Raw genomic sequence first — 21,350 nt, 5'->3', positions numbered from 1 at the left:
TTCCTCTCTACTCTGCACTGGTGGGGCCACACCTGGAGTGCTGTGTCCAGTTCTGGGCTCCCCAGTAGAAGAGAGAGAAGGGAATTAAGGGAGACTAGAGAGTCCAGAGAAGGGCTGCTTAGATAGTTAAGGGATTGGAGACAGGCTGAATCTACTCCACTGACAGATTTTAATGACTTTCTGGTTTGGGGGTATTTCTGGCCCACACTGAAAGGTCTTGCTACCTTGGTTATATCCCGACAGCACTGTGAAGTCTGCAGAAAGCTTGGTTTTCTCCTATGATAAAACTTCCCTCTCCAATTTCTTTGTTGCCCTCATTAATCAAAATAGAGCCCACTACTACATGATAAACTCCACAAAATCATTTAAAAATCCAGTAGAACTGGATTTTTGCTATTATTGCCACTCAGGAGCAAAATATTTTACTGGAGAGTGAAACAACAGTGTTCATTACATACAGTACAGTTTGAATCTGATGGCAATTGTCATGTTGTATGCCCATAAATGAAAACAAAGCCAGGACAGGTCTAAGGGAATCAGGTATCTGAAAACGTACTCAAAGCAAGATTGCTAAAAGTGGTCAGCAACTTGCAGCTCTGTTTAGGAATGTAAACTACACTGGCAGACTTTTAAAAGTGCTTAGCACCTATCCATTTTCATTAAAATTGCTATGAACAGCTGGGTGTTAAGCATGTTGGCAAGTCTCAGCATATCAAGTAGACACCTAAATGACACCAGAGCTTTGTTGAAAGTTATGCTAATTTTCATTGCTGAGATCCATGCAACCTATTATGATGCAGTTTATTTGTACGATTAAAAAATAAATGTAAATGAGTTTGATCTGGAAAATGACATGGGGTGCACCACTGTTACTTGATCCACCCCCACTGAATTTACTTTTAATAGTTTCACTGAACATATAGGATTTTCAGATGTGAGTTATAATATCACGCATTCAGATGTGAGTAGGCACCCTACTCAGTTAAAATTTATGGAAAGAGCTTAAAAATATGTCGCCAAAGAGGATGACTGAATAGCCACACACACACTGAGCAATTACTGCAACAATCTGATACAATTTATGATCTGACAGTCACTAAGACAGAAAAAGATAGAAAGGTGCCAAATAATGACTATAAATAATATGACCTTGTAAAACTATAAACAGGCAAAATTTGTCTTCTCAAAACTAAAGAAATCATTTTATGGAAATAAAACTGTATTACACATTTAAGTAAGCACTGAAAACAGTGCTGTTTTGAAGGTCAAGGGAAGATGTGCTCTTATATTCCCAGAGCTTATAACTGATTTGGACAGTTAATATAATCTAATGTATCAATAAATACCTGTTTTCACATGAACACACTCTACACATTCTCATGGGGACATTTATGAGAATGAATGTTTCACATAGAATGAACTGCATAGAATGAGTAACAGAAGTAGAATATTTTTATCAAAACATTGTTATGAACCTTCGACAATGGGGAATTAATATAAAGAGAGGAAAGGTTTGTATTTTCTATTCATCATTGTTATTCCCCAATAATTTTATGACTATGTGCAAAAGTGATTTACCTAGTGAAGATCTATTCTTCCAGTAAATAAATTTATCCCAACATATTTAGTAGCAAACCATATGCTCAGTATACCATGAGACACTGAATAAAAAGTCAGGTAAGTTGCCTGTGTGTAGGATAAAGAAATGGTATTATAGCATTATGTTGCCACAACTTATTTGAAGAGCATCTCACAACAGCTTCAAAGCATTTACTGATACTTTACTGATATTTACTCATATTTACTAAACTTTACTGATAGAAAACTGTATTTGGAAATGAATGTCACACATAGCTGTGTTGAATGGTTATCATTTTCACTGTTTACAAATTTTCACATTGTCACTTATCTACGCAAGAAATGCCAGCCATATTGACAGGACTTTTGGACACTTAGAATTAGCTAAAAGACAAAAAAGATCCCTTTGAATCATATCTGCACACTGCATTGAACTATCACATCTTTCTTCAGATAAAGTATCGGCTGACAAGATACCTCCACAGCCAGAGAAGTTGTCAAAAAAAAAAGAAAAACGTTAGCTTTACTGCATGATCTATATAAGAGAAGCAGAGAAATGGCAGCATATTCTGCCTCTAGTGACTATAATCAACTAAGTGCCATTTCACAGGCAAGTGAAAATTCAGGCCTAGATTTCTCCTACATTGATAAACTAATAGAGGAATATGGAAACCATCCTAGAAGCTTGCCTGGAACCTCCTTTTTTATGGACCGAGAAGTTATTAATTCTTAATGTATTTAATTTATTTTTATTTACTTGAAGTTAAAATAAAAATTACATTAAAAATATTGTCAAACTTCCTCACATTTCCAAATTTCTATTATTCTGATACAGGTTGACATTTAAATTGAGTGATTGCTTAATTCACTTGCATAAAACCAAGCATTTAGCACCATTTGAGATGCCACATGGTGTCTAAGAATCCACACAGGCCAGTAAATATGGCACTGGATTTATGAGGGAACACTTCCAGAAAACCTGATGGGAGCCAGGCAGCACGATAATCCATGGCACCTCTCAAATCAGCACATAGGTTTGTTCCTATGTGCTGAGAACTGCACTAGATCTTCATTGTCTACAGTGGGAGGTCAGGAATCTATCTGATGTGGAGAAGCCTACGCACAGAGGTGAGTAACAAACTGATTCATACCTTCAGTCCTTTCAGATTAAAGTTATAATCTCCTGGCATCCAATTCATTTAGAAAAGATTGAAAGAATTCACAAAATGTTGTAAAGGATGATTGAATATACACACATACTTAGCATTTACCCCAGACCAGTAGGTGAGAAGCACTCTAAAAAACCTAGAATGCTAGTCAGGTGTAAATTCATATCAGCTGCACTTCTTTAGTGATGCTAGGGATGGTAAGAGAACTGAAAAAAGTTACCACTTCATATTATCAATCACACTGCTCTGAAGGAGAAAGTTAGAAATTGACCGACATAGAGTGATACCCTCCATTTTTGCTAGTAAAGGATCCTTCAATTGGTTCTTCTAGCCCATTATATACTGAAAAGGTCAGAACCTGATGAACCTCAAAGTTTGACGACTGCCTGGTTAATTGCTTTTTTAGCAGTATAAAGAAATCCCTCTTTGCCAAATGCCAGCTGAGCTGTGGAAAGAATTTACAAGTTTGCTTCACAACGTCAGTTATCGAAGCTACAATTTAAAGGGTTTCTACTCAATTATTACATGCAAATTCATATACATTTTTAAAATCATGTATGGTCAGATGTAACGTGCATTCTGAGGGGATTTAGAGGCTTAGTATTTCCTACCAGTTCCCTACAACATCTCTGTATAAATAAGAATAGAACCCATGTGGATCAGTTCACTTTCTCTCCAGGGACTTACAGAGTATTTACATACTTCACTTTATAAGGACCGGATTGTTTCTGCCCCTGGGCAAGAAACCTAATTTAGATGCCTATAGCAGTTTCACTGGATCTGAGATGCGGTGTATTTAATACTCAAAGACTATGTATTATCCTACTGATGTGATCTGCAAGCCTCTGGAAGTGATATTATTAAAAGTGTTGCAGAGAGAAAGGCAGTAAAATCTACGCTTTACCCTATGTTATTTTTTAGCTTTCATAGTTAACCAATGATCTACTATTACAAGTAGTTGCAAAAAACATCCACTATAAACACAGCACTCTGGTGTAGTACAAGTTATCTTTAACTTACCCATTTCTGCAAGTAAATATTTGTGCTCTTTTTATCATGCACATCTTTGCTGAGAAACATTATAACATAACATCCTCATTCTTTACTAGTCATACTAATCTAGGCAATCAGTATCATGTGTTAACCCCTAACCCTTGTTTGTAATTTCCTTCAGCAGCCCAACTGTCATTAGCAACTTCTCACACTCTTAAGAAACACTGTAAAAATAATGTTTTGCCCAATAGAAGCTCATTCTTGACTCATGCTGTAGCCTCAACATTAACAGATACATTACACTGTGTACAGACAATCAGCAAAAAAAAGCTTTTCGTCTTAGTAAATGCAACTACATCACTAGTCAACAAAACAGGGCTAGGCAGAGGCTCAAACATCTGATGAATTGCATTGAACATTTTCCAGGTACAGCTTGAGTCAGGGAATAGAAGATACAAGCAGAGAAGAAACCATTCTGTTTTGGGAAAGGAGGAAAGAAATGCAAGGAGAATTCAGTGACAGAAACTCTTCTATACTGTTTGCTTTCAAGGCCAGATGTTAATGTTTTAGCTTCAACTGCAGACAAGGTTAGACTTTTGCCTGTATAGAATTAGCGAGGATTCAGATGAGCTGTTTTGCTCCCAGAGCTGTGGGGATGGTAACGACTACCTCACGCATCATGGGGAAGGTATTCATTAGATGATGGGTCAGGGAACTAGGTGAGAACACTTTTAGCTGTTCTAGCCAGACCTTAATGGGTATATCTTTCCACAACGATAGATTTTCACTTCTAACTAAAATAGGTTCACAAGAACATTCTACTATAAAGGAATGAAATAAATGTATATGTATGTGTGTATGTGCATATGCATGTGTATGTATATCCGTGCTCCAATATATGCTGAGGGCCATCCAGCTGGAAAGCAGTGTGGCAGAACAGGAGCCAGCAATGTGCCCTTGCTGCAAAGGCGGCTAATAGTGTTCTGGGCTGCATTAGACACGGTATTGTCAGTGGGTCAAGGGAGGTGATCCTTCCCCTCTGCTCAGCACTGATGAGGCCAAATCTGGAGTGCTGTGTCCAGTTCTAGCTTCCTCAGTACAAGAGAGACATGGACATTCTGGAGAGAGTCCAGCAAAGGGCCACAAAGCTGATGAAGGGACTGGAGCATCTCCTATGGGGAAAGGCTGAGAAAGCTGGGACAGTTCAGCCTGGAGAAGAGAAGGCACGGAGGGGGGATCTTACTAATGTGCATAAGGGAGGGTGCATAGAGGATGGAGCCAGGCTCTTTCCAGCGGTGCCCTCTCAGAGGACCAGAGGCAATGGGCACAAACTGAAACACAAGAGCTTCAGTCTGAACATCAGGAAACACTTTTATACAGTGAGGGTGACTGAGCCCTGGCACAGTCCTTGGAGGTATTCACAAGCCATCTGGACATGGTCCTGGGCAACTGGCTCTAGGTCTCCCTGCTTGAGCAGGGTGGTTGGACCAGATGACCTCCAGAGGTTCCTTCCAACCTCAACCATTCTGTCGTTCTGTGATTATGTATATGTTTATCATATCATGTCAAAAAAGACATATCCACAAATTTTCTTTAGCGTTTTTGCTTTGGTTTACATGTCCTAATTTTGTTAGATTTTTAAAAACGGTTTTATTTAAATTTCATTTAAAAATAGTGCTGCAATTGAGGGCAACTGTGGTACCTTTTAGCTACGAAAAATAGCTTCTTAGAGTTTTTGAACAATTGACAAAATGTCAGCTTAATGATAGTTTTTATTTGTTTCTTAACTTGTTTATTAACCTACCCTCAGTGAAGAATGCTATTAAAAATCACAGGAAAAATATTTATGATATGTTTGTTAATGAACAATTCAAGTAAATAATCTAAAATACTTCAGCATTAACAAGGTTTAAGGCTCTCACCAAATATTTACTCCCTGAATCCTTTAAGAGTGAAAATGAACATATACTAAGATACATTTTCTGTACAGATCAACACAAAATATTTGGAACACCTTTTGAAAGGAAGTAACTAAATCTTAGCTATTATAACGTGAAATAATTTCTTATACTGGTCAAGCCACTAATCTTTCTGGTTTGATTTGAAGAAATATGAAGTGGTTTAATTTAGCAAATGGTTTCAGGCAAAACAAAAGAGCAAAATTAAACTGAAGTTCTGTGGCAGCATTGCAGGTTCTATTATTTCATTTTCAGCTTCATGATGCTTTCCTTTTAATATGTTAATACTGATTGTCTTCTCCTAAATTCTGCTATTGAATTTTGAATTACACTGTTTGATATCCTATTACTCAAGTCTGACTACATTGCCAATATAATTACTGCACCTTGAAAGTGAAATGAGGTATCATAAAAACTCAGGCTATAAATCTAAGCCTTCATTTTAAGAGGATCTCAGTACAATCTTTCCAATCTGTTAATAATCTTCGCAGTCCATGACTTCATCTTTTTTAGTGAATTTAAAAGTAAGGAACCCAAATCTTTTTTTTTTTTTTTTTTTTTTTTTCCACAAAGGTCCAATGATTAGCTTTTAATTTTGACCTGGCTTCTCTCCAGAGAGCTCTTCAGTTAATTTTCAGTGCAATGAAAATGATAGAATGTTTTATTTGATTTACACTTAAATATAAACCATAGTAGGAAAAAATTCATCTTTTGGTAATAAAAAGTAAGTTTTCACCTCCAGCTCTCAATAATTTTGTTATATCTTAATTTCAATTTGGAAACAATTTTTAAATAGTTTTTTAGCATTACAGCAAACATTTATATGATGCAGTACTCAATTATAGACAAGCACCAGTGCATAAGGGTTAATTTTCAGATTAAATTGAACAAAAAATATAGAGAATTGCCAGAAATATATCACTTGAAAATAGTTCTTTTTGAAACTCCTCACAAACAGTTTTGAAACTGTTATTTTTTTTCATATACCCTACTCACTGGTCACCTGCCTCCTGGCTGTTCAGAAAGAAATGTGTTCCCTATGAAAGTTGGACTTGAATCTGAAGAATAAGTTTTATGAGAAATTTTCTAAAAGATACACAATGAAATTAAGTTTGAGGTTAACACAACTGTTTTAGGAATTTATGGGTAGGTGTCAATGATGCAAGGTACCAATGATACGTTTACATTTGTGATGCTTATCTAGGCTAGGCAGTGGAAATCTAGGATTTAATTCAGTTGCTAAACACGGGATATAGTGATACTTCAGATAACTTGAGGTATCCAGGATATTCTCATGAGGACAATGTATAACAAAGTGGACACAATTCAGTTCCATAAATGAGGGACATTAGTGCTGATGGCAGTGTCTCAGGATATCCGTATGTGTTAGAGCCACAGAGACACCAGAGGAAACCCAGAAGCAGGTAGTGTGGACATAGCTACTCAACTATACAGGGAATTGCCTTTAACACTGTGGATAAACAGCTACAACACTCAGCTTGGTAATGTGGGGATCACAGGTTTACATGCAATCAGCAGTGCAGAGGTAAGCAAAGTATGTGATATGTAGATGAAGTAAAATCCCTACTGACTGGAGGAATGCAGCTAAATTTATGAGCCATACATTTAGAATTTGTAGTGGGATTAGAAGCTTCCGAACATAAATGTAGTTTGAAATCTTGCCTCTAGATTATTTGAGTTGATACTTTATATACCACAGAATCATAGAATCATAGAACAGCCCCGGTTGGAAGTGACTTTGAAAGATCTTCTGGTCTGAACTTTCATGGGAAAGGGTGTCTAGACAAGAATGAGACTATTACAAACCTTATACACATACATATATAACCTGGTGTTTTACATAAGGCTACTGAAAAGGAAAGTAAACTTTTTAATCTTGGTTCTATTTTTCACCATTTTCAGCAATTCACAGAACAAACAAAATAGTTGTATTCCTTTCATCTGACATGTCAATAGCCTCATTTAACTCCATAGTGGTAGATCTTGCAGATATTCATTTTAAAGAAAATTATTACTAAGAACTAGGGCAGGGGCCAGTAACCAACAAAGCCTGCATGATCTCTTTCTACACAATAAGAGCTAGAGGTGAGGTTGGTGTGTGAACAGTTTAAGTTACTTTTTGTAAGTGCTTGGCAGATTTAAAAAAAAAACACTTTAAAGACTGCAGTAATGCACAGTATTGTGTGCTAGCTTCTCAACAGGCATAGATGTTGAAAAACAAACAGCTCACATTTCTGCAAAAGAAACCTTTAACTTTGTCGTATTTGACTGTTTCCTTTGTAGCATATTTTATATTGGAAAGTAAAACAAAAAACCCCACCCAGTCCTCTGAGGTCTCAGTATGACACAAAGGGACTGTAAATCTTAGCATCATGATTTATGATAGTTCTTGTTTTAATCATCTCCTTCCTAGCATTCTTTTCTCAATTCCTTTCAGAATGGGTATATTTTTTGTACATCTAGACATAATAATACCAGTATCTGGTCATGTAGTGAGCTGCCACCCTTAGCCTACCTTCATCTTTCTTCCCATATTCTTCAAAATATTAGCTGAAACAGAATAACTACTTAAACATGTCAGAGAATCATATGCTACGCTTATACTGGTAAAGGAAATACGGCAAGAAATGACTGAGTAGCACCAATTGGGTTAGGGCTACAATCCCCTACAGAATAGCTGTCTGGAAGAGAGCTAACTGGAGTGGTTCAAACCAGAGCCAGGGATTGAGTTAACAACTGAGCTGTAAGGGTGACCAAGAATAAACAAGCCCACTTCCTCAGCCTCTCCTCTACTAGCTGAAATACCACCTTTGTAGCCAATCACCGGACCTTCTCCAGTTTCTTCCTACGCCTTTCAAATTGTGGAGGGCAAAATTGGAAACAATATTCCCGGTGTACCCTTAGCAGCACCAGCTATTATGGGAATAATAACTTTACACGGCCTGCTGACAGAATTTTTCCTGATGTAGACCAATATGCAGTTTTCCTCGTTCATGCTGTTGGCTCATACTCAGCCCAGTATTTGTCATAATCCCCAGGGTTTTTTTTCCTGAGAGTATTTACTATTCTGCCTGTCCTTCTTAGCATGTTATGATATCTGCGGTTACTCCTCTTCAGTTTTACAACTCTGCACTTCCTGGGTATCTGTTGGCCCAATCCTCAAGTTTATTGAGGTCACTCTGGATGAAGGGCTGCCATTCATTTTTTCTAATTCTTAACAGTTTTGCTTTTAAACACCCAGAGCATTCAGTAGTTGCAGATTATAATCACTGTAACAGTGATATTATTACATTATTATTATTATTATTATTATTATTATTATTAAATTAAAAAAATACCTGAGGTGGAAGCAGTGGTAATCTGATATAAGCAAGTAGCATACTTAGGTCATTGCATCGCGTCTGCATATCATACTTCACCCACATCATTAAGGCATGGAAAATGGTCTCTTCATCAGGAACATTCACATCATCACTAGCAAGAAGTTTATGGAGCTCTTCAGCCGGTAGAAGTAGAAATTCTTGATTTCTTATAACTTCCATTATATTCTCCTGAGAAAAAGAAAGCATTTCGGATTCAGTAATACTGGAAGAAAATACAAGCAGCTGTTAAAGCTAATAAACCCATAGTCAATATCTGCCATGCCCAGCCCTCTTACAGCTCATCAGAAAAACAAATCAAAGATTATTAGAATTAAACAGCTATAGTTGTAATTCATATGTGAATATAGTCAGAAAGCAAAATGAAGATTATATGATAATATTGCAATTTAAAATTGTCAGAATTAGTAAAGGCTAGGGCAGATCTGCATATTGTTTGAAGTTTTTATAAACTCAGATGTAACTGAGCACATTCAATAAATTGTAAATCTTTACATGCACATACTACACTTTCCTGTATTTTTTCACTATCTGATCTATTTCTTAAATAATGTATCGGTCATATACAGTTCTATTATCAATATCCAGATGATGGCTGTCTATACATATGACAAGGCTGAGAAGAAGATCCACATCATTAACTTAGCATTATTTCTTGAACTTGTTTAGAACAGATTGTTAACATCCAGCTAACGTGCAAAATATATACAGCAATTAAAATCTCACAGTATTGAAATTTATAACACACATAGTAATAGCTATAAAAAACTAAACAAAAACTATATAAACTATATAAAAACATAGATATAAACTATATAAACTAAACAAAACTGTTTCATTGACTGAATTCTAAGGACTGAATTAAGCACTCCCTGAACTACCTACCCTACATTAACAGGACACAACAGAAACACAGTTCTGCAGGGTATCTTTCTCCAAATCTTTCTTTTAGGGTGCTTGAACTCTGTGAAGAAATTGCAAATGTGTTCTCATATTCTTGATTCATAGACAATTGTAAGAAGAAAGTGAAGCGCGTATAGACTGGAGGCACAAGACCCTCCTCCTGGAAAAAAATCTAATTTTTGACATAGAACAAAAATGTAAAAAGTGTTGGAGAGAGAAGTTACAATATCTGGTAGATAAAAGATAATAATGAATTTCATAATCATATTTTTGAAAGACCGTGAGAGTAAGATGAGAAGCACAGAAGGAATGACAAAACATCAGTCAAGGACTTAAGTGTAAGAACATCAAAACTGAGGGAAGTGTATAATTCCACTGCTACACCCACTCAGTTCAGTTCTTAGTGTATCAAAATTCAAATTAATACTGTCTATAATTGCTTGTTTGGGTCTGGGCCAGGGGAAAGACTGACTGGTCATCAGGAACTGAAATAGAAGTAACACAGTATTACTGAGACAATATAACTAATACAGAAAAAAAATGGTGCCAAGACTTAAAACATCAGAATTATACTCTGACCCTAGTAAGTCACATGTTGTCCTCCCCCTGCCCCATGCAATATAAGGAAATTATTATTTTAATTCTCCAACATCATATTATTTGAAAGTTACTGCTTAAAAGAATCCATTAAAAATTAACTGCATATTATTTTATATAAGGTAGCAGAGATTAATAATACAGACGTAGGCATGACAAAATCATGACAGACAGAAGTTCATTGAAATGTGTAATGCAATTACACATCGAATACATATGTGCAAAAAGAATAAATTGGCTAAAACTGAAAGTGATGCTTAGTATTATGAATGTGAATACTTTTATATGTAAAACTTAACTTTCAATAAGTAACGTTTTACTTCTACGTATATACCCAAAATGGGATGCTGACACAACAAACAAGCAAAGGTATATATATGGTCATGGTCTGTATTAACTGTGCTGTTAAGTTATCATCACATAACTGATAAATAGATCAAAACATGACTCAGTTCTTTTTTTAAATTGCTTGATTAAATGTCAATAGGTACCTAAAAAACTAGATTTTTATGGCCAAACGTTTTAATCTGTTGAGTCCCGATAAAGTTTAAATTGTGACTAGAACATCATACAATAGCTTGGAAATGTAAGGGAACTAGTTTGCAGGCACTTAACCACAAGTTGGCTTAATTAGTTTTAATTAAAAAGCCATAAACCTCAGAAAATTCCATTGCACTTCTCAAGAAAATGATTTATAAGCCAAAGTTTAATTAAGGCTGGTTAAACTGATATTAAATCCCATTATGAAAAAAAATATAACCCTACTTTTCAATAGGAACCACCATCAAGCTTTGCAAGAGCATATTAATCTAAAGACCTAATATTACTAAGAAGCATTGCGATGGTGGAATACATTTTATGAACTCACAGAACTTAATTAATTTTGAACAACACTCAAAGCAGAGCCTCTAAATTCAGAATAATAATTTTAGGTTTGATTAAGTGTTTTATCATTTTAATTGTCTTTTCATTTGGATATATGCTTAAGGAGAACTTTTTCCAGCCTCTGTACTGATTTACCATTGACTGAAAGTAGAACCTAACAAAGTTTTCAGATAAAACATATAAGCTCAAAACTGTTCTTCTGAACATCTGGACTGACACTAGTTTCATGTTATTCATGGCTGAGTATTGTAGAAAATGATATTTAATAAAAAATCTTTATATAACTGTACCTTCTGTGTATATATATATATATATACACATTTATATGGTATATTTATATATATTTTATATATATAAACCAGCAATAAAATCCAGGCTCTTGATCTTCAGAGCTAAAAAGTCTCTCTTTCAAGTATTTAGCATTTCCTAAATTAACTACTGAATGTTTAGAATTTCCTAGATCACATTTTAATTCCTTGAGATTCATTTCATTTGGAGCAGCAAAGCATATTTCAACAGCTTGCTGTTTTATCATAACAGAAATAATTTATTATATGCTTATTGTGGAAGAATATCTGCCTTTCTTTTAAAATATAACTGGTCTTCATGTCTGCACTTTAGGGAACCAGATATGAAAGATGTATGTAATCTACTGGTTAAAAATTTCAAGATAAATGAAATAAATTTTAAATTCTCCTGAAATTAAGGTGCAAGATAGGAATTAACTACTCAGTCCTGCTCTAGTGAAGTGCTTTCAGGAATGCTTAGGTCCTCATGGGCTGAGAAACGTTAATTTTGAGAAGAAGGGTACTCAGCATTTAAGCATGTCCAGGGTTATGTGACAGAGGCCTATGAGTTTTCAGGACCTCTAACTTTTGACTCGGATACTTAAGAAGCTTTGTACATTTGCTCTTCACTGTCTCATAAGTCTCTTAAGATCAGCTGGGCTGTGACTAATGCCTCTCCTGCATGGGTCATTCACTTAGCCTTTCCCTTCAGCAAGAATTGTAATGTTTCAATTAAGTAGAGTAGCGGATTTTTGCTTTTAAATTAGAAAAGGTAACTTACAGTAGAAAGTATGAAAGTCTTTGAACCCACTTGGAGAAAGCTATGTCTCACTCAGTTCCCCTACCACTTGCTCAAAATGATCACGCAATAACCATTGCTGTGGGGTCATAGCATTTCCACGGTAGAGCTGTTTCACTTTTAAACCTTGGCAGCACACAGGATTAGAATTAAATGGCAATAAAGTATTAGCACAGTAGAGTCATGTAAACAAAACATATCTGTATTTAAAGGTAGATAAGCAAGCACCTGAGTATCTGAGTCTAACAGATTGTGTATCATAGGAACAAAAATGCTCTAATGAAATTAAACTATTACCAAATGGAATTTAATAGAAGTACACTCTACTATATATATCCTTATAATGATGTTATCAATACAAATGAATTTGATTTTTTTTTTTAAATCAAGACCTGTAATGATCATTATTTCACATGGAATCAAATTATCTTGCACAAGTTAGTCCTCATTGATGTTTATGTCATTTATTTCACTAATCAGCATGTATAAATTGTAAGGAAGAACCTGAGAATAATTTCTTCGGTATTATAAAAAATATGAAATTATTTCATACCTTGACAAAGAATGTAACTTTCTGAGAGTGCTATTTAGAACCTGTTACATCAGAGTTGCCGTGGCAGTAAAATGCTTAGCAGGTTTTTTGGGTTTGGATGTAGGGATCTTATTTAAGAAGTTTTACATTATATTCATTTTGATGCCGTGGCCTTTCCAATAAAAAATGAGAAACGCATAAAATAATGCTGAAAAAAAGGTATCCATACACTAGCCTTTCACTTAAATAGTACATGACAAGTGTCAATGAATGTTTTAAGACCACACGGCTTTTAATTTAGAACCTAAGTTTTCATGAGAACATTTAAATGAATGAATAAACAGTGCATCTGATTTCCATATTAAATCATATACTATACTTTCTGAAGCACTAAAGAACCGAAAGGCAATTTTGATTTTGGCCAAGCTCCAAACTATTTCAGTCTGGAATTATTGCTGCTGTGCTACATTGAATTCAGCCCTCTTGTTTTGTACGCCCAGTTTTCCTTATCAGCTGTGTATCATACAAGAGCACATCCCCTTTCCAAAACTGTCCTATTGTCCTATCTTCTTTTCTAAGGAGAATGGGCTTTTCAAGTTCCCAAACTCCTATTAAACAAAGGACCAGTACTTATTAATATGCTTATCGTCTGGTTCTCTAGCCAAATCCCAGATTTTATCTGAGAGTGAGCTCCATCTACCCTATGTAATCCAGAGCTACATGTTTCTTCCAGTACCAGATGCCAGCCTGATGTCACCATTATGTAAGGGATATAAAGGCTGGGGCATTCAAAGGAGAGGCAGCTAGTGGAAAGAGATCATGTAGGTGTATGCTCCTCTGAACTTCATGACTGGGAAGAGAGATCAGCAGCTGCTGCTTTTTAGGGAGAGCAGACAGCAAGTTGAGGATAGCAGAGACTGTGACTGGATACCAGCTCACACAGCATACTGAAATCTTAATAAGAGAATTCTAGATGACAAAACTAGACTACCACAATCTAAATATTTTCCTTTTTTACTTGCAACTTTTAAATGAATTCTTTTTTTTCAAAATTTTCAGGTTTGTGCTGGTTTTGGCTGGGAGTTCTCACTTTTACTCTTCCAATTCTCTCCCCCATCCCACTGTGAGGGGAGCGAGCGAGAGGCTGTGTGGGGCTTAGCTGCCGGCTGGGGTTAAACCATGACAGGGTTTTAGGATATGACTCTGCAGAATTAGCCAGATTATAGTCTGATTCTTCATTAATATCATGCAGCATTCTGAGTTTTCACAGTCTAATTGTAGTTCACTGCCAGTTGGTCCCAGACATTTGCTGATATGCCAGTTCTTCAAAATAACCTGGCTAAAACTTTCAAGCTAGTGGGCCTTAATCTTGCACGTTTCCTTAACTGTGTCAGAATAGTTAATGTTTGTTTCCTGTTTTGCTGAAGGATCTTGGCTGACACATGCTGCACGTATTCTTCTTCACATCCAAGAAGATCCAAGAAGCCTAAACCTGTACACAAAACAGACACAACTTGCTAAACGGATGAGGACATGTACACAACTTGCTCCCCCTGACTGAAGAAGTCTTCCAACACTGTTATGGAAAGTCCTGTATCCCATAAACCCTGGAACTTCTGGGTGCTAAGTCCCAGTGCATGCACAACACGTTCTTCCTAGCATGGTATCTAGGAAAAACAGAACTCTAGTAGCCTGTGAACAAGTTCTCATGTTATTCATTATTCACTTTTCTCTGCCCCCCCCCCCCCTTTTTGAATCTTTTTTAATGTTAGTTTACCCTCCCAAAATAAGGTTAATATAACCAGGGAGCACAATTTGGGGACATAAAAAACTGGAATATTTGCATTCCCTGACTTGAATTGGCCCAGATTGATATATTTGTCATTGGAAGGGTTCTCAGCACAATTTCAAGAAAATAGCAAAAGAGATCAGCACTGTGAATCATCCACAGGTGGTATTTTGGACTGAAAAGGCTAAGAGTGACAAAAACAGAGACTCACAGTGCAAATTGTCACATTGGTGCAGTATTGTAAAGTGTGGATACACACTTGCACCGACTCTGGTGACTGTCTTGTTTTGCTTTTACTTGTATGAGATGTACCCTTAGTACTCCCCAAATACAGAAAATATGAGCTCCCCCAACTTTTTCATTTGTGCTGTTTGCACAGAACGAATGTAACCCTTCTCGCCTAGATAACAGAATAACAGTTTTCTGGGTTTAAATTATAACACTCCAGGGAAATAGTCATCACAACACTCTCACTTTCTTACTCTCCTAGCATGACTTTTCTTTCTTCCCTACCCTGCTCCTGTAACTATGCTTTGGTACAAGTTTGCTGCCCCAGTTCTGAACTACCGTCCAATTTATAGTCTGGCCGCAGTGGCTTCCCTAATGAGAATCACAGAATCATTTAGATTGGAAGGGAGCTCTTGAGATCATCTAGTGCAGTGCCCTTGTTCAAGCAGGGTTGGATAGAGCAATGTGTCCGAGTCTGCGTCTAGTAGGGTTTTGAGTATCTCCACAGAAGGTCACTCCACAACCTCTCTTTGCAATGTATTCCAGTGTTTGACCACCCTCACAGTAAAGAAGTGTTGTCTTCTGATGGAATTTCATGTTTTTCAATTTGTGTCCATTCCCTCTTGTCCTGTCACTGAGTTCTGCTGAGAAGAGTCTGCCCACCTCATCTTCATTCCCTTCATCAGGCATTTATACACATTGACAAGATTCCCCCTGAGCTTTCACTTCTCCAGGCTGAAGAGTCCCAACTCTCTCAGCTTCTCCTTATACGAAAAATGCTCAAGCGAACACTGGAGCAACCACTGGAGATAAACCACTCTATAACTTGTACTGCCATGGGAGAAGGAACAGAACTGTTTTCTAGGATAGGAGGACATAAGGACTATCACTTACAACATCATGCAGGGCAGGATAATACCAGGGTAAAATAATGAGCTTAGGGAAGAGGGATGTCTTCTACTAAGAGCCCCATCAGCACTCCCCACAGCTTCTGGCCATTGCTGGAATATGCTGTCTGTGGATAGATTAAAACTCACTCAGGATGGGGACATACATGCATACTCATTCTGTAGCAGGTACAGCAATTACTAGCCCATGTTGATCAACTCAGACCTGGTAGCACACCATATCGGAGCACTTATGACTGTGGCCAAGAGTTGGAATTGGCATCTTAAGCAAGATGAGTAAAGACAAAATTAGTGTTAGAGAAGTCTCAGAAGTGGCACTGTTAGCGACTGGGTTGCTCAGCAAAGGTTACAAGTGTGTCTCAAGATTCAACGTAACTTGCTGTGCATGACTGTGGTGTATGCTAGAGCCAAAGAATTCTTTCAGCCACTGTGCCATAGTTTACTCCACTCACTATGCAGAATCCACAACTAGGCAGGATGTTGGTATTAGAGGTGTGTGGCAATCTGTGTAATCTGGCCCTTGAACCATATCACAAACCAAGTTTGGATGCAGAAAAGCACAAGTATAGCCTTTCAACATTTATGTCAAGGTAAGCACATACCTTTATGCCCTAATGGAGCCCCTGTCCTGTTTACTATGAGTACAGGCATAGAAAAAGAAAACAAGGAAAATGGAGGGTAACAAGTCTAACAGGAACCTCACCTAAATCAAATCTGATTAAAAGAAAGCTGGAAATCAGAAAAAAAATATTTCTTGCTGTTAAAGCATCAAGCTCTAGAACAGATTTCCAGTGGGCGGGCAGGGAACAGGTCTGTCAGAACCAGTGTAATAACTTAGGACACAGCTTACAAAAGGGGTTACATGAGGAGATTTTCCTGCACAGCAGGGAACTGCCTTGGAATTCCTTTCAGTTTTAACTCAGTTACCCTTCTGAACTTAATAACATCTGATCCACTGAAGATTGCTTCCTATAAAGGCATCATCTCAAAGACATCTGGAGATGGATAATTTGCCACTTTTGCAGTGGCTTTCAGAAGTAATCATCCTCAACATTAAAATATGTGTCTAATTTCCCATTTGAACTCATCTGTCTTCCACTTATACATATACTGGTTCTTATTATGAATTTCTCACTCTGATTAATGAGCCCATTAGCACCAAAACTTAAAAACCTTAAAATAATCTCTTGGGTCTTTAATAACTCAAAGGAGTTGAGTGCTTGTGGTCTTGCTTTTACAATTCATTCATAGTACTGTGTCCTGTAACACCATGTTGTAATGTTCAGGAGTGCAAACAAGATACTTAATCATTAACACTGTTTCTTGTGGTAGCACCTACAAATTCACTGGTAATCTCACAATCATTCACTGACCTATCCTGACCCTACTTAGCCTGTGAAATGTGATGGAATACAGCACAAAGCAAAGGCTGATGGCATATGCAAGATCATGTCTATGAAAAAAGGTTCTACTTTCATAAATGATTAATAAATACTGTAATTAAGGTAATATTCCAAAAGGCAATTGAAACCTAAGTCAGAGCATTAGAGTGAAATCTTTTCTCCTATTCCTGTACTCCAAACTTGAATTAAAAACAAGTAGCCATTAAAATGAAAATGCATCTAACGAACCATGGGGAATTGCACGATCATAGAGGAAAAATGCCTTGTTCTATTACACTCCACACTATAAAGATTTGCAACAACAGTGTTTCTTCTGTCTTCATTATGTATCTCAAAGCATATGTGTTTTGTCTCACATGTGATATATGCTGTTGCTGGAGAATGTTTTAGTTACAGTTTTGTTTGAGGAATGAAATGTTTAAAAATAGTAGTTTATGTTAATATTTCAGATTCAGTAGTCATTTTAACTGAAATCAAACATCTAAAAAAATCACAGCAGAGACATATGAAAACTTTAGCATTTCGATTAATTTATAGCAAATCACTGTATTGAAAAAGTATATACCTTCCAAGAACACTCTAGAAAACAAATACCCCATCATACAGAAAATATAAAGTTCAGGAAATGCCTGAATCATGTGCCTGAATAATTCTCTCACACACTTTGTTTTTAATTGTCGGACTCTAATCTACCTTTCAACTAACATCTAGCACGATTTGAAGGATTCCTGAGAGTCTTAATTAGTATGAAAGAAGAGAATATGTTCCAAATTAGAAAAACATTGGAGCACAAAAAGGATTCTGAGAGAGAGCCACCTTTCTATATAAAGGGGACTTCCAAAGACCTCCACTCCATAAACAGGTTTGAAGAAAGTCATATGGTAATTACTTTCTGACAGCACTTACAGCCTCCAAGCACATTATTAAATCCAGATTAATTCTAAAGGCACAGTGTTATGGTACAAAGTTAATTAAAATAGCCACACATACCTCTCCCCTAGATAACAGAAACTTTTTGTAATCCTCAGTATTTCAGAAAATGGAATAATTCACACAAAGATGTCTGATCATTAACAATGGTGATTTCCATACTCTTTCCAACAAAATAATGGTATATATCATAATGTAAAATAACCACTGTATTTAGATCTTAAGTGGTTTGTCAAGATAGGAGGCTGCTGAAAACTTGTCACATTAAGTTGTTGTCTTTGATAGAACACTTAAAAAACCTGTTAAATGAATGCCAAAAATGTATTAACCTACTGTGTGAATCCCAAAAGACAAATTTCAGACTGAAGTGAAATTGTAAAAGATTTGTCATCCTGCATATAATATTGATTAAACTGACAGTTACTCTTGTTTTATTGGTGCTTTGGAAATTACAAATTTGGAAGGAACAGACATTACATTTCACTCTCTCCAACACAGCATGTTACCATCAAATAATCTCATGCTGTCAACTAACTACAATATGCAGTAATTTCTTAGCATCAGTTTTTTATTGGGAAGGGGGAGGCAGAGAAGTGAACCTTATAGCTATGTCTCGCTGTTGGTTGTTTTGGGTTTTTTTTCATTAGCTTGTGTTCAAGTTCTTACATAATTAATTATCATTCTATGCTTTTTACAATCCACCACTTAAAAAATCATCTGTACTTTTTAAAACAATGATATGAGCAAACTGCACCCAAACTCAACTTCCCAAGCTATTTACTACAAAGGCAGTGGTTCCTTACATAACCTTCCCCATAAAATTAAAAAACCCACTTCTAGACTATTTATCACTCATCTAAAATCTTCGTATTTCTTTCATGTCTTTTTTATTTATCAACACAAATAAACAGATACTTTCTTCTGGAAATAAACAGAATGCTACTAGATGAGATTTACTCCTGAAATTATGCTGCCTAAGGTGGATGACTTTAAAGAGAGTTATAAACATTCTTTAAGGTAAATAATTTAAAACAACATGAGGATTTGCTAAATTTTTAGAATTGAATCTCCTGGTACCCTAATGCTTTAGAAGGTACTCATTACATTAAAAAATATGGTATTTATACAGAAAAGCTTATTGATAGCTGATACAGTCTTGCATAGAATTTAGGTACCTAGATGTTACTTAGTGTTTAACTGCTCATAGAACTTAAAAAGAGCTGTATGGGTTTAGAGCAAGCAGAGGTCCATTTGTGACCAGTGACCAGATGTAATTTTGACAATGATTAGAAGGAAGTTTAAAAGGTAAATGTTATATCTTGTCTGTGTATCACAGATTTTGGAAATTTGTGATTTTAGCGATTTCCAGAATGAGATGTTTAGAAGACATTTGTGGACTTCTCTTCAATTTATTTAATAGCACCTTGAATCTATTTAGGTTTCGTTTCCATAGAATCCCTCGCAGTCAACTACACAGCTTAAGCACATACCTGTAAAAGGCAAATATTTCCTTTTGTTTGTTTTTAAATCTGTTGCTCAAATAGATGTGATGAAGCTCAATTCTTGAATTGGGGGAAATAATATCCCATTCTCCTTTTCCATGCCATTTACATCTTATGTGTTGTGATGGGTTGACCCTGGCTGGACGCCAGGTGCCCACCAAAGCCGTTCTATCACTCCCCCATCCTCAGCTGGACAGGGGAGAGAAAAATATAACAAAAAAGCTTGCGGGTCGAGATAAGGACAGGAGAGATCATTCACTAATTACCGTCACGGGCAAAACAGACTCAGCTTAGGGAAAATTAGCTCAATTTATTACAAATCAGCGAGAGTAAGGTAAATGAGAAATAAACCAAAATCTCAGAACACCTTCCCTCCACCCCTCCCTTCTTCCCGGGCACAACTTCACTCCCGGATTCTCTGCCAAACCCCGCCAGCGGCACAGGGGGACGGGGAATGGGGTTTACGGTCATCACACGTTATTTTCTGCCGCTTCATCCTCCTCAGGGAGAGGGCTCATCACACTCTTCCCCTGCTCCAACGTGGGGTCCCACCCATGGGAGACAGTCCTCCACGAACTTTCTCCAACGTGGGCCATTCCCACGGGCTGCAGTTCTTCACGAACTGCTCCAGCATGGGTCCTTTCCACGGTGTGCAGTCCTTCAGGAGCACACTGCTCCAGCGTGGGTCCCCCACGGGGTCACAAGTCCTGCCAGAAAACCTGCTCTGTGGGCTCCCCTCTCCACAGATCCGCAGGTCCTGCCAGGAACCTGCTCCAGTGCAGGGTTCCCATGGGGTCACAGCCTCCTTCGGGAACCCACCTACTCCGGCGTGGGGTCCTCCCCGGGCTGCAGGTGGAGATCTGCTCCACCGTGGACCTCCCTGGACTGCAGGGACACAGCCTGCCTCACCAGGGTCTTCACCACGGGCTGCAGGGGAATCTTCGCTCTGGCGCCTGGAGCATCTCCTCCCCCTCCTTCTGCACTGACCTTGGTGTCCGCAGGGTTGTTTCTCTTACATGTTCTCACTCCTCTCTCTGGCGGCTGTTTTCTCACTATCCCAACTTTTTTCCTTCTTAAAAATGTTATCACAGAGGCGTTACCACTATCACTGATTGGCTCGGCCTTGGCCGGCGGCGGGTCCGTCTTAGAGCCGGCTGGTATGGGCTCGCTCTCTCTCGAACACAGGGGAAGCTTCCAGCAGCTTCTTACAGGAGCCACCCCTGTAACCCCCCTCGCTACCAAAACCTTGCCACATAAAACCAATACATGTGTCTATTACAGCGTCTCCAGCAGTCATATCTTCCCCATTGCCAAGAAAAAAACCCCAAACCACCACCACCACCACCAAAACACCTCTCTTCTTATGGAGATAGGGGGCTTTCCCACATTTTCAATTATTATTCAGTTATTATCCTTAGCTACAACTAAACAGAGTGCCCTGGCAATGCCATTCCAAGATGACTTTACTCCAGGTGAGCCAAAGAGAGA

General features: G+C 37.4%; 1 protein-coding gene across 1 annotated transcript in view; it reads right to left on the bottom strand.

The window, feature by feature from the left end:
• Positions 1 to 21,350, bottom strand: part of KLHL1 (kelch like family member 1) — a 242,966-nt gene that overhangs the window by 86,504 nt on the left and 135,112 nt on the right. Inside the window, exon 5 of the mRNA XM_069802592.1 lies at positions 9,058 to 9,270. Within this exon, the coding sequence (XP_069658693.1) occupies positions 9,058 to 9,270 (213 nt within the window). The remainder of the gene's footprint in view (positions 1 to 9,057; positions 9,271 to 21,350) is intronic.

The sequence above is a fragment of the Haliaeetus albicilla genome, chromosome 15, assembly GCF_947461875.1.
Source record: "Haliaeetus albicilla chromosome 15, bHalAlb1.1, whole genome shotgun sequence".
NCBI lineage: Eukaryota > Metazoa > Chordata > Aves > Accipitriformes > Accipitridae > Haliaeetus > Haliaeetus albicilla.
The sequence above is the reverse complement of the archived record's forward strand: the minus strand, read 5'-3'. Positions and strand labels throughout refer to the sequence as shown.